Below are 15,159 nucleotides of genomic sequence, written 5' to 3' on the forward strand. Positions count from 1 at the left end.
TGGCTTGTTTTTGTTGTTTTAAAAGAAACACGAGCAGGTCCATCAGATTAGACGGTAAAAAATGTACTTCTGAAAGAATTCAGAGTAAACAAACAGAAAAAAAACCCCGTCAAATTGATGGTCACACGTGCGTTGTTTACATCGAACGTAGTAATATGAACTGGTACGGGCAGAATTATATCGTTTTACCCATTTTACGCCTCCGCGTACTATTTTCTGTACCTATTTACGCTAAATATGGAATATTTTTTTATCAAGATATACTTCAAACACCTTTATTTATTTTTCTAATACTAAAAAAAAATGTTTCAGAATTTAATTTGTCGAAAGAAAAAAGTTAATATTTTGTAGTCATTAAGTCGCATCGATGTCATCCTTATCAGTGATTGTAGCGGCCAAACGAATATTCACTGCGGATCAGTGTGCTAATGAAGTGGTAGTGGTTATGCAACGAGAAAACAGACTAAAATAAAATGCGGGTAAGGTGTGGTGGGAAGATAATTTTGCTGAATGCCGCCAACAACGCGCCCTGCGTTGGATGCACGACGCCAATACGGAGGGAGGCAACTCCATAAACCAAAATGATGCATTCGGTAGTACACGTTCATTACCAAAATATATTTTAATATATTAAAATAACACTTCAAATTCATCAAATTTAACTGGACAAAAAAGGCAAAAAAACCCCCAAAAACCCTTCAGAACTACACAACTAACTCTAAACCACTTCGTTGAACACAAAGATGAAAGGCCGTCAATTATCACCCCTCTACTCTTTATCTGTCTACATTAGTTTCTAGTGGTGTATTGTCGTCTACTTTACACATGTATTATGCAAGAACTAAATCTGCCTATTGCAGGTCTTTCTTTTGGCCCGTTTCAGTTCCTTGATTGTACGTGACAAGGAGTAGGGTCGCCTGTCCATTCTCGTGGGTTCTCTGGATAATCGAGACTTTGCTTGTTATCAAACCAACGTTAGCAATGACGACGGAGACTAGGCTAGAATCCAATGGCTAATATCTCAGTTCAGAGCGAAGTAATTTGACGGAAATTTTCAGCATATTCTATTTTCATTATGTAGTTTTTAACTAATATAGCAAGAACTGTCAGCTCTTTATCTAATGCCCCTTTAACCGCCTGTGCTAATAAACTATTCATAATAATTCTGAAATCATTTATTTAGAAGACGTATCGTTATTTTCACAGCTTCGATTTGCTTATTCATTTTATACACAAATCATTTTATACACAAATAATTTAATACACACATCATATTATACAAAAATCATCATTTCATGCACAAATAATTTAATACACACACCATATTATACACAAATCATCTTATACACACATCATATTATACACAAATCATCATTTTATACACAAATCATCATTTTATACACAAATCATCTTATACACAAATCCGAGATCCGCCTTATTACAATGCATATTAAACCACTGTGACATACGTTTCAATATAAAATAATTCTAGTACATACAGGTGTGTTCAAATGGAATCCCCGGTTTGAGACGCAACTGTTCGCCTTCTCACGAGAAATCGAATATAATCAAATTTTTTATTCACAATACAAGTTTTGCGAGCCACGGTGGCTAAGCGAGCAAGACGCTAGCTCGCTAGCATGGAAATCGCGGGTTCGCTTCCAGTGTTGGCCGAAATTTTCCGGCGTGATTTCCCCATGTGAAGGGTGCAGGACAGAGGGCCTGGCAAGGACAGCTGCCTAATCGTTCGGATGGGACGAAAAACTGAGGCCCCGTGTACACATTGGCCTGCACGTAAAAGATTCTTTGGCAGTTGGAATTCGATATGAGAGTGGACTGCAGCGCCGTTACCTGGGCAAAATGTCCCCCATAGCACACTGTATGGCGTATGCCTGTCTTTGTTATCTCAGTCGGAACTGATCAGTAGGACGCTAATCCCCATTTCATTTCATGTGCCGATCAGCTTCCATGCTGAAGAAACAAGGCTATAGAAATAAAACCGAATAAAACCGTCGCAGTGAGAGAGAGAGAGAGAGAGAAATGGGGTTTAACGTCCACTCGACACAAACTAGGTTATTTCGGGACTAACATATGGTTCAATTTTACTTCAATAATTTGCTTGCGCGTAGGGGTCTTCAAGGGTGGGGGGAAACCGGAGGACCCGGACAAGCGACCCTATTTCTTGTCACGTACAACCGGGGAATCGAAACCACGCCGGTTGATTCAATGACTGACCTTATGGTGCAGCGCGCACACGTTAACTATTCGGCCATCCAACCCCCCAAAACTGAATAAATAAGACGCAACAACTCGATGCTTGAGAAAAGGAAGCGTTGATTATAGCCTTGATCCAGATTTATATTTGGTATTTCAGGGGTAAATTGCAATGTTCCTGGGGATGTGGTATTTCTTATGGATTCCTCCGACAGTATAGAGAAAGAAGATTGGAGAAGAGAAAAGGAATTCGTGGAAATATTGATAGACAGTTTATCCGTTCAGCCAACACAAATAAATATTGGCATGGTGGTCTACAGTACATTTATTGGTAATGTTTCGGGCTTGAAACCGTACAAAACAAAATCCATGCTTAAGCGCATCGCCAGAAACCTTACCCAATTGGGAGAAGGTACAAACACCGCTGGGGGTATCAGTGAAGTCCGAAAGATGTTCCGCTTACAAGGGCGATCAAATACTCCACATGTTGCTATAGTGATCACAGATGGTCTATCCACAATACCACAAGACACCATTGGTCAAGCAAGGATGGCAAAACGAGAAGGAATCACTATAATTGCTGTAGGTATTTCCGATCAGATCTTTATAGACGAACTTCGGGAAATAGCCTCTTCACCTGATAAACTGTTCAACGTACAGGATTTCACAGCTTTGCAGGGCCTGGTTGCAAGTTTGAGAGAACTTATCTGCTGGGGTGAGTCTACTATTTTGTTCGGCTAGTCCCACTCGTGTTGATGTGACAAAATAACAACAGATATACATTTTGTAATACAATTGTAAACAACGATTCGCATAGATATAATGTACCGCTATTTAAATGGGATTTTTATCCACTTTAGTTTGTTATCCAGTTGGTCAATATGCTTCCGTTTCTGGAACAGCAATACAAATTCCACTTGACAAGATAAAGGTAACGAATCTTTCGAGAGGGTAAGCCTACTCAACGACACTGCCGGATATATATAAAAAGGGGCTGTAGGCTATTCCACATTCTGCACACAGAGATCTGTCTACTTCGAGAATATATCTCTGCCCTGAATGGCCGCCATATCCATAATTTGGATTACTATTTTGTAATGCGGTTTTACTCCGTTTTACATCTGTCAAAACACAAGGACCAGATAAACCTTTTCAATATCATGTACTAGAAGCGGAATCTATACTTCCCTAAACTCTCGAAGTATGCTAGTGTTTTTGGCTAAAATCGTCGATTTAGGACTTAAAATGTCGGTCAACTAACTAGCTTAGTGTCTGTTCTAAGCCTAAGTTTAGTATAAGCTATTCCATTTATGAGGCTCCTCCCAATCTCCCCACCCTCATGACGCAAGGAAGATAAAAATGTGTTTTAAACACATCTGAGAAAAACCAAGGTAAAGACGCGCGTTTAGAGGCCTCTTAGATCTCAAGGTACCCCCCCACCCTACCAATTTCAAGGTTTCTCTATCTAATTGTAGAAATTACGACAACCACTTCCACCACAACGACAACCACCACCACCACAACTACCCCAATGCCAACTACACCGTTTGCTCCATGGACACCTTTTCTTCCTGGAGGTAAATACTTTTATATTTCTCCTAACTTTTGAATAAAGTAATTCGATTTCATATAGTTTCCTAAAAAAGAACGGAGTACATTTATAAATACCTTAACTTCAAACTAGCAACCCACAGACTATTTGTGAAATACTTTATGGAACAAATAATAAACTACTAAACATGAAAGATTCATAAAGAGAAATTATAGTAATTTGAGATGGCGCCAGGGAAAGCAAGTGGTCCAGATGATGTCTTTGTACTCACACAATAGACGTAACCCTGCACTTAAGTCTTACATGAACTGGCACTCAGAAAAGCAACCATTTTGTTTAAATAGCATTACATATGAATTAAATAACAAAAAAAATAAAAAAATTTTTTTATCGAAACAACATACATCCTAGCTCACAGTTCGTTTGAAATTTCAGGTTTCGCTTGTCGCAGTCCAGCTGACGTCATTTTTGTTTTGGATGGATCAAACAGTATTGAGCCCCTTGATTGGGGCAGGGAAAAACAGTTCGTGGCACAGTTGATAGCAAGTTTAGAAATCGGTCCTTCCAATATCAATGTTGGTATCGTTGTTTTCAGCTCACAGATCGGTGATGTACTTCAGCTTCGTCCTTTCAATAGCAAACGCCGAATGATTCAACTGACAATGAACATCAAACAGCCTGGTTTGGGTACCAGTACAGAACTTGGTATCGCAATGGTAAGTCAAGAAGACAAAGCCAGCTACATCAGCTTTCCAATTGATCGTAAATACATTGACTGGGTCTTAACGGAATCTACAAGGGAGGAAACGGAGAAGTCAACAAGCCTTGTTGTAATGACGACCACGAGGACAATAGTTGATTAGATCACGTGTTTATTATAGTAGAATAATGTAATGGACGTGTACAATCTACAAGGGAGGTAGTGACGTGACGTCACTTCCTATGCTATGAATAGGGGTTTCACACGTGTCTAGTATGATACGTAACAGGCTTAATGAATCTAACTACCCCTTTATCCATTTTATACGATATTAAATGTTCTAAAAGAATAACACTGTATTAACCGTCGGGTATTTTGTAGGCGAGGAAGATGAGTGGATACCAGGGTAGAAAAAATACTCCACAAATTGTCATAGTCATCACAGATGGTAAATCAAGGAGACCAAGCGATACAATCAACCAAGCTATGGCTGCTAAAGCTGAAGGGATTACAATGATAGCCGTTGGAGTAGGCAGTGACATTTTCGTGGAAGAGCTCAGAGATATAGCTAGCTCCCAGAATGATTTATTCTTTGTCAGGGATTTCAGAGCTTTGGTCGGTTTGGTAACAACTCTGAAAAATCTGATTTGTACAGGTAGATCAATCATAACATAATAGTAAGTGCAGGTAGACTGCATCACACACAAACATATCCAGTAATGTCCTCTGCCGTCTTGGTTAATAAGCGATTTGAGGATCCAATTCCTGGAAGTTCTGGTCTGCAGTCGTAACTCGCTGAACAGGGGCAGACTGGCTCTCGAACCACCGTCAGAGTGGTCCGAAACCTAGAGGGGACAGGGGGTCCATCGACCAAGATTGGACAGGGGGTCCATCGACCAAGATTGGACAAATATAACTGACATAATTTTGGGTTGGGAAAGGTGAATCAAGCTAGTTTCGTTTTCTCATTATATCACGTATACTTCACGGCGATAGGGGCCAAGGAAACCAGTTAATCCGAGAGCCCGGCCCAGAGCTACCCAGTCCCCCTATGCTACCACTTATGTAAAACCAGGAAATTTACGATACTTATTTATTATATCGAGTATGGGAAACTCTTATTTTTTCTTTGAATATTTTTCGTTGTCGTAGATTTAAATCATATTGTTAGGATAGTTAGATATCATCAGACAATGAACTGAAGTTGTTGTTTTAACTCAGCGTTTTAAACATTCTACTATGTTATAGTTACTACAACCACTGCCGCACCCATAACTACAACAACTACAACACCTAGACCTCCAACAACTACTGATGGTAGGTACATCATCCTTCATTTACTCTCCCATTGCTTTTATACACCCTTCTCTCTATCTTTAAACAATAACTCGGTATTCCTTGATGCGATATTCTTCTATGTCATAAAAAAGTATCCATATTGTTTCTAACTTCAAAATTAATCGAACTGGGTAATAATTAATTTGCTTATTATATGTAGAACACCTGATACCACTTTTGATCTATTTGAGAAGTTCGTATTGTTAACCAGTACATGTATGTGGTATTGATATTCGAGACCGGTACATGTATATTGTAATAACATTCAAGACCGGTACATGTATATTTAATAATATTCGAGACCGGTACATGTATATTGTATTAATATTCTAGGCCGGTACATGTATATTGTAATGATATTCGAAACCGGTACATGTATATTGTAATAATATTTGCACCGGTACATGTATTTTGTAATAATATGCGAGACTGGTATATGTATTTCATAGAGATAGATCTGTGATTATTTGGGATGTGCAATTGTTCTTAAAGCATTGTTGTCTTCTGGCCAGCCTGGTGAATGACTGCTATCGATATTCCAATAGAGAAAACTTGAATTCTCTAAAGTTACTGCAAGCAACATAAATATATGTGAATGCACATAAGCAGTGTATACTTAATATTTCTAGAAAGTCTGGTCCCATAAATTTGCTGTGTACAATGTATGTTTTGCTTTGCGTACTTCAAGCGAAATTCAGTTATTTTTCTGTCTTACAGGTTTGTGTGATGGTTGCATCATCGATAAAGGAGTTGGTTATAACCCGTATCCTGGTGACTGTTCTAAATACGTTCAGTGCTTTTTGGATGGAACAGTATTCCGTTCTGTGATACGACCCTGCCCGTTTGGTTTATTCTGGGACCAGTCTGCTATAACTTGTCGAGATGCAGGAAGTGTTATCTGTCCATATGGTATGTAACCAGTCAAACTGAGATCAGATGACATGTCATCCTGGTTGTTATTTGAGAAATTTGTACTCACTTCCAAAACAAAATATAAAGAAAGAAATATTAGAATAAAATGGTCAAGTTCCATTTAATATTTGGACAATTGGACAATCACCGGCCGATGTAAATAAAAAAGTGCTGAGTCAAGTCTTTTTATGGGGCCTTTTGGTATCTACCATATTAGACTAAAATGTTTCAGTTCCATTTGATATTTACAAAACTCTGATAAATTGAAAATTGAACAACCATCGGCCGATATAAATAAAAAAAATGTTGGGTCAAGCCTTTTTATGGGCCCCTTTTGTATTTAACTGAAGCTAAGTCGGGACATGACTTGCTTTTATCTACCATATTAGACTAAAATGGTTCAGTTCCATTTGCTATTTCCAAAAGGCTGATGAACTGAAAATTGGACAACCATCGGCTGATATAAATAAAGCCTTTTTATGGCCCCATTTTGTAGTCAACTAAAGCTAAGTCAGGACATTATCTACCATTGATATTTTGGTTTTTCTTTTTTGTAACATTTTAGCGTGGATCTCACGGCGAAAATGTTGATTTTGTCCTGAATCAAATGGTAAAAATGTTGATTTTGTCCTCGATCAAACGTTGAATTTGTCCTGGATCAAACGGTGAAAATGTTGATTTTGTCCTGGAAATGGAAATAAAGAGCAGCAGTTTTTATATGTTTGGAAACATAATTACTCCTTTATAACCTATATCCCTTTATTATGGACTGATTTATATCAAATTTCAACTTTCAATGGTTCTTTTACGTGCACGCCAATGTGTACACAGGACCTCGGTTTTTCGTTCGTAGTAATTGTTATCCTTATAATGTTTTTATTTGATCAAAACTATTTTAGATAATTGTAAAACGTTGGCTGATAATACTGTTCATCTATATGACGGAAAGGGTTGTCGGGCTTATTGGGTATGTAAAAATAGAAGATCCGTACCCCAGTGCTGTCCATTAGGTTCTAGATATATGGAGGCAGTTGGATGTATTAAAGATAATGGGTGTCAGGAAGAATGTCCTCCCGTCCCTAGAAATCAAACTACAAACAGTGAGTATTCCAAATCATCAGACAGTAATGGAAGGTCTATAGCACTATTTAAAAATAAACAAAGCAAAAAACACCACAAAATGTTGTATACATTGCTCTTAAATAGTTTATCCAATTGGATAGAAATTCACTACAGATAAAAACTGAATGTCAGGTATATTGATTCTTATTTATATTATTCATAAACAATCCGTAAATCGTAAAAATTGGAAATTAAAGATTTAGCCAAAAATATCACCAGAGCAGTGCATACGGGTGGAAGAAAAGTCGATACAGTGGGTATAAAATTCAACAAGAAAATTCCTTAAGAAATTCGTTATAATGGGTATGCAATGAGCATTCAACAAGGAATTCGTTAAAATGGGAAAGGGATGAGAATTCAACAAGAAATTAGTAAAAATGGGAATGGCATGAGAATTCAACATAAAATTCGTTAAAATGGGTATAGAATGAGAATTCAACAAGAAATTCGTTAAAATTGGTATAGAATGAGAATTCAACAAGAAATTCGTTATATTGGGCAATGGGAATTCAACAAGAAATTCGTTATATTGGGCAATGAGAATTCAACAAGAAAAGAATAAACACTGTCTTTTAAAAAAGATCTGTATCGGCTTTCCTTTAAACTTTACACTACACACACACGTATTGATAACCTTATATATAGCTTCCTATATTATATCACAAGCGCTCAATCAAATATAATGTTATTATAAATATTCTGGTAAAGCAATGATTTATAAGCACTGCCGGATTTATCTATAGGCTTTCCAGGGAGATGACTAGGACCTGACGATCAAAGGGGGCCTCCGCACAACGTGTATAAATTTATAGTCTTAAACATCCGTCACCATGCATCAGCTTCGCTGAATTATCTTCTAGACATGCTTTCGCTCTAATCGTGTGCGAGTGGGGGTGGGGGGGGGGCAGCCTCATAAGTGGAATAGCCAACCAAGGGCATCTCCTCATCTAAATCCAGCACTGTTTATAAGTATGCTTATATATAGATAATATGTATGATCACTGTAGAATGGTCAATGGTTTTAAACCTAGCACTGTTTATATAAAGATGCTTATATAATTATAATTATTTAATATCTACGGTCACGGTAGGATGATCAATGGTTTTAAGGTATATATTCTATATAGATATATTATTATTGTTTTATCTATCTAAATGTATATTAAACGAATTGAAACAAGGGTCGTTTATTACCGAATCGGTCATCTTCACTCATGACATACTCTATTAAAGCGATAGTTGATAATAAAACACGTGTCATCTATACACAGTCCTACTTTGTTAATGCTAGGTTCCCACTAACACGATTATTGCAAGAAATGAAACCGTGGTTTTAATCGTAGAGTAATCGCGGGGATGCTAACATGTCTTATCATATTATATTAACGTCAGTCGCAGCAATCGTGTTGATCGTATAGAAACGTATCCGAACGTATCGGCACGTACCGGATCGTGGACTCAAAAGGGACAATTCTATCGTTACGCATCTCACGACAGTGGGAACCTAGCATAAAGAATAATCCTATTTCGATTCTATAATTTACCATTGAAACATGGTCAGAAGGTGACCATTGTTGGAAATAAACGACCCATGTTTCGTTCAGCTATGCAAATCTATTATATATGTATGTATGTATATATATTTATGTATTCTTTATTTATTAGCTGTCTGCACCTTACGACGTGATCCTGATATCAGATTCTATATAGAATATATCGCTGGTTTTGGTAATCTATCTCGCCCCTGTGCACCGGGCTCTGTATTTAGTGAGTCTCAGTGTACATGTATAACAGCACCAGTGGGCCAAAATATTCCCAAGAAAGGTGAACATAATCCTATGCCCCTTTTTGATTATGTTGTTACTAATGGTGGTAATGGTTATGGTGGTGGTTGTTAATGTAACCCCCCCCCCCTCTATAACACTCTGTCCCATCGCCCTCAGTTCATCTGTATTCTGCCTTCTGTTTATGTTGGCCCTATGTCCTCTGTTGCTACCTCCTGTTGTCTGTGAAAAGACACTGGTCTACAGCCTTGGCCTAAAACCGTTTTTACCAGGAAACTCTGAAGGGCAGAATTCATTAAGATGGTATTTTTTACATCAAGCTTGGTGGTGGTGACGGTGTCCTGAAATAAATCATTTGGTTTATGTAAACCTAATCTGTATTTAGTGAAGCTTTGAGGTGTATACTCGAACGCAAGATAAAACTATATAAAGTACTAAAACTACGCGTAAAAATTGGGTTCTCTGGCTGGAATAAGTCTAATTATTGCAAAATAAACAACAACAAATAAAAAACATATCCATAACTTTTCTAATTATAATTTATTTATTTATTTCTATAATTTACATAAACTTAGAATCGATACAAACATAATAATACAGTGTTATAGAATGGTGTCGTTTATGACATAAAATAATTGTTTAATTCCATATTTTTCTTTGAAAGGTTGTTCTTCGTCGGTTCGTTACACATTTGATCACGGCGTAAAAGATATGTCTTCAAATGGTGTCATTGCGGGCGTTGATAACGTCAGAATCAGCAATAGGGGAACAGCTATGTTTAATGGAAAGAGCAGAATTAATATTTGGAGATTTGCAGGAGTTGATTTTGGGCCTGAGCTGGTACTTAAATTCAGGTATCGAATGTGGAGTCCTGGAGGAGATTGGGGCACAGGAACAGGATCGTGGGTCTGGGATCAGAACACTAACTCCTGGACTAATAGTAGTAGCAGTGGATCGTCATGGATGAGCGGTTCAGATGGTATTTGGGTTGGAACTAACGAACATACTGGTGACACATGGGTTGGTTCTGGTGGCATTGATGGAACGTGGGTAGGGACAGTGAATTCCGGTACAGGTGGCTCATGGAATGGACATAATGGACTGCACGGGTGGGCGACAGGGACATCGGGAATGAATACAGGGGCATCTGGATCTTCGTGGGCCGACGCTACAGGGGCAGCTGGAAATGCTTTTTGGTCAGGTAACGGAGTTGGTGCCAATTTGTGGCCAGGCCTGTGGACGGATGTAAATGGTTATGGAACTGGTGCTGGTGGTATCGGACTTGGAAACATGTGGACGGGTGGAGTTGGAGCCACCCACTTTACTGAGCGAGGAACCGGCTCCTGGAGTGGAACAGCTAGCACAACAACCGGCTCTTGGACTGGACAGTTTGGTATGGGAAACGGTGGAACCTGGATTGGGCCACATAGACTAGGATCTGGAACTTGGACAGGCACGACAACCGGTGGGCATACAGTTACCGGTACATGGACAGATCTCAGTGGTATGGGGACATATGGTACATGGGTGATAATATCAGGTCCTGGTACAGGAACTGGAGGAACCTGGTTGACAACAAACAATCAAGGTGGCGTCTGGACAGTATCCGATATGTCTGGATCGGGTTTTACAAATATGGAAATGGGAAGTCAAAATCAAAACACAGCGTCAAATTCATGGGCTACTTCGGGCAATTTTGATTCATCTTGGGGTAATATGAACAATCAAATGGGTATGGGAACTGGGGAAATGTGGACAGGAATATTGGAAACCAATGGTAACGGCGGGTGGAACAATGGCGCGGTGGGCTCTACTGATACTGGAACTTCATTTGGTACAGGCTCTAATACAATTGCCAGTGGAACGAGCGGTTGGACCAACATAGACGGGACTCAAACTTCCCAAACATCCGGAGTAAACACAGGAACTACGGGCAATGCAGGGACCGGGACTCAAGGAACTATTCAAGGAGCAATAAACTGGGAAAACACTGGCTTGTTTGGCAAAACAGGAACAGATTCGGGAACAAAAGATACAGGAAACACTGGTACTGTATCCGGTGGAATAACAGGTGTAAATTCTGTAGGAAACGCCAATGTTGATATAACAAAAACCATCAATACAAGCACCACTGGTACACAGACAAACGATTCTGGGAATAGGAGGAGCGATGCATGGAAGTACGACACAACGAAATTCTATGGTGGAAAATGGATCAATGGAAGATGGGTTACAGATAATACTGACGCTATGGCGCCTGATCAAACACAAACGTCCTGGGAATTTCTGCGCGAAATGACAGGCGGATCTCAAAATAAGCCTACTAATCCGATTCCTGCAACTCCAAGTCCTCCCAGACGGGGTGGATGGCAAATTGTTGGCAGTGGCGGATCCGCTCAGACAGTTCCAGATATGTATCCGACAGATAATCGCCCATCAGGTATCAATGTAGATGCCCAATGGGTAGTTCAATCCGGTTCATCGTCCGGGGCTCCCGAAACCAGAGTTGAGGGCGGTAGATGGGTACAGCAACCAGCCAGCACAACAACTGATAGTCAGGGACGAAGTTTTATAACTGGTTCCGGTATGTGGAAGATTGTAGGGCCCGATGGAAGAACGATACGTTCCGGTGTCGGTAATGCCATACCAGCAGATGTTATTAACGAACTTATGGGAAGATCGGGCAGCGGCGGGTGGACAAAACAATTAGATTGGACTATTATTGGGCCTAATGGTCAACTACTAAGATCCGGCACAGGTCAAATTCCTACAAACCTTATGGGCTCCCAAAAAGTCGTGGCGGGTGGTTTCTTCGATATTAATCTGGGCAACGTCAGCCAGTGGGTTGTTATAAGTAGAAATGGACAAATTGCTCAACACGGACTGGGCAGTACACCAAACGTTAGGGTCCCAGTGGGTTCATTACTCATGAGAATTATTTGGAATCAAGGATACCCACAATGGGTAATTTCGGGACCAAATAACAAGGTCATAAAATCAGGCGTGGGATCATTCCCTCAAACTCTGGATTTATCAGATCTCCTTGCACAAGCTATGATACCAATATCTGGTGGTATAAATCAAGGTAGCACGAGGGTCGTGCAAGGTGGAAGCGGCGGACGATGGATTGTTGGAAACACCGGACAGCCAAGTGTTGTAAAGGTTGGAACAGGGTCGCTGCCAGTTGGTGTAGGTGGAGGTGGTTCATGGACTGTTTCTGGAACGACCAATACGGGCACTTCTGGAGGAAATAATGTCGATATGAACAGGTTGGTACAAGCGATGGGTGGTCAGCTACCCTCGGGCATCAGCGGTTCAAGGATCATTTCCGGATTGAATACGGGTGGTAATAATATTGACATGAATCGGTTGATGAAAGCTATTGGTGGCCAACGCCCCAGTGCTAGTGCTGGTGCAGGTGGCCCACGCCAAGGCTCCGTAAACTCGCTGTCATCCTCTTCCACAAGTGGATCGTCGTCCGGCAATTCTCCTTCCGGTTCATCATCATCTAATATTGCTGGGGTGGCTTCAGTAGCCAGTGGTGGACAATCGAACACTGGATCGTTAGGCTCAGCTCAGACAGGTGGATCATTTGATGTGAAAGTTGATAAGACCTCTTTTGGTCCACTACAATATGACTTGATACCAATACAAATGCGATCCAAGCGATCTGCACATCATCTAACACATGCCCAGCGATCTGCACATCATCGACCACAAGCCATCATCACAAACTGCAACGGAATCAATGGACAAGGTCCTTCCATTCTTGTTCTAGGAGGTCACGACTATATTACATTCTCCATTAAAACCACAACCTCCCCAGCACCAGTGCAACTAACATTACCAGCGGTAAGTTAATTTTATATCTAATCAAAAGTACATCTTTATTTCGTTTGCGTGATTCCCCCTTGTAAGTGGTGCATAGTAAGGAGCCTGACAAGGGCAATAGTCATTCGGATTGGACGATAAACCGTGGTACCGTGTACACATTGATGGACGTGCACGTAAATGAAACCTTGGCAGTAGACCGTGGTGCCGCTGTCCCGAGTGGTTAACGCTTGCGTGTTACATTATAGGGTCCGCCATTGAGTCAAGTGGCGTGGTTTCGATTTCCCGCTTATACGTGACAGGGAGTAGGGCCTTAAGTGGGGTTTTACATTTATTTGGCTTTCTGGTTTTGGTTTTACGAATCAAGGAATGGCGGGAAAATGAATTTTCCATCTGGTTTCTAAATCGTCAATGACTTGGTACGAGTTGGTACTAAATATTAGATATGTTATATATGGTATAACTGCAAAATACCAATGAGATCTTTAATATATAGTATTACTATATGACCTGTTGAAAGGGTTTGTTACACTTAACTATGTGGAAATTATAATTATAATAACGTTACCGTGATGTATATTATATCTGTATTTTCAGCGACCGGACTATAATGACGTTACGGTGATGTATATTATATTTGTATTTCCAGCGACCGTGTTATAATGACGTTACGATGATGTATATTATATTTGTATTTCCAGCGGCCGGGTTATAATGACGTTACGATGATGTATAATGGTTCTGAATTAAAGGCCAAAGTAAATGATGTTACTAGATCTATACCTTTATCAGGTAAATATTTGTGTTATACTAGCAAGATCTGAAATAATAATACACACAATGTCTGAACCAAAAGCTTTGTCGTCTCATGCCTGGTGAAATAATTTGAAATCACTTAAATACATGTATACATACCATAACCATGTGGTCTTATATGATTACGACTTCGATAAATCACATCTTGATCCAATACCTAATAACCCTATCTCGATCAGTAGATCATCTAATGAACGTATGGTCCTAGCTTGACAGGGCATCCAAAGATCGTACGGTGTTCATTGACTTAGGCCTATGTGGCATTATCGTTTAGGATATTTGGAAAGTTAGCATAACATGTTTGGTTAATCGGTGATTTAAGGTCCCCTTCAATTCTGAGTGATATGTTAGACAAACCTTTATTTTAGTAAATCCAATCCATGCCAGGGGCAGGGGAAAACAGAATACCCCGAGTAAACCCACAAGGTTACTGGTACACACGGTGCCTGTTGCCACCGTGAGTTACTGGTGCATGCGGTGCCTGTTACCACCGGGTGTTGCTGGTGTACGCGGTGTTTGTTGCTATAGCAGTTTATCTGTAAACTAGACCTGTTGGGTTGCTTAATACTGTTAACAGAGCCCCCCCCCCCCCTTATTATCGACAGTGCCCTTTTTTACTGCTGAAAGTGCCCTTTCTCAGACCCAAATATGTCCGTTCCCAACCCGTTGCAGGGATCCCAAATGTCTCAAACCATCGATTCAAACACACCAGTCTGGTCTAATTAATGCTTCCACTTGCAAACGAATTCTTGTTGTTTAGCTGACGGTGCCCTAATCCTATAGAGTGACTATAGACATACATCTTGTGGAATCGGCGGCGTATACACTCATGTCCATCACCGACGCGCATGAGTGCAACTTGATGTAGCATTGTTTCATGTGTGGACAGT

General features: G+C 40.0%; 1 protein-coding gene across 1 annotated transcript; it reads left to right on the forward strand.

Moving 5' to 3' along the window:
- Positions 1–2,583: 2,583 nt before the first annotated feature.
- On the forward strand, positions 2,584–6,259 carry LOC126832656 (cartilage matrix protein-like). Its single transcript, XM_056103254.1, has 4 exons — positions 2,584–2,722; positions 4,202–4,341; positions 4,848–5,081; positions 6,254–6,259. Exons 1-4 carry the CDS (start codon positions 2,584–2,586, stop codon positions 6,257–6,259), a joined length of 519 nt encoding a protein of 172 aa, XP_055959229.1.
- The last annotated feature ends 8,900 nt before the right edge of the window (positions 6,260–15,159 follow it).

Source organism: Patella vulgata, chromosome 9 (assembly GCF_932274485.2).
Source record: "Patella vulgata chromosome 9, xgPatVulg1.2, whole genome shotgun sequence".
Taxonomy (NCBI): domain Eukaryota; kingdom Metazoa; phylum Mollusca; class Gastropoda; family Patellidae; genus Patella; species Patella vulgata.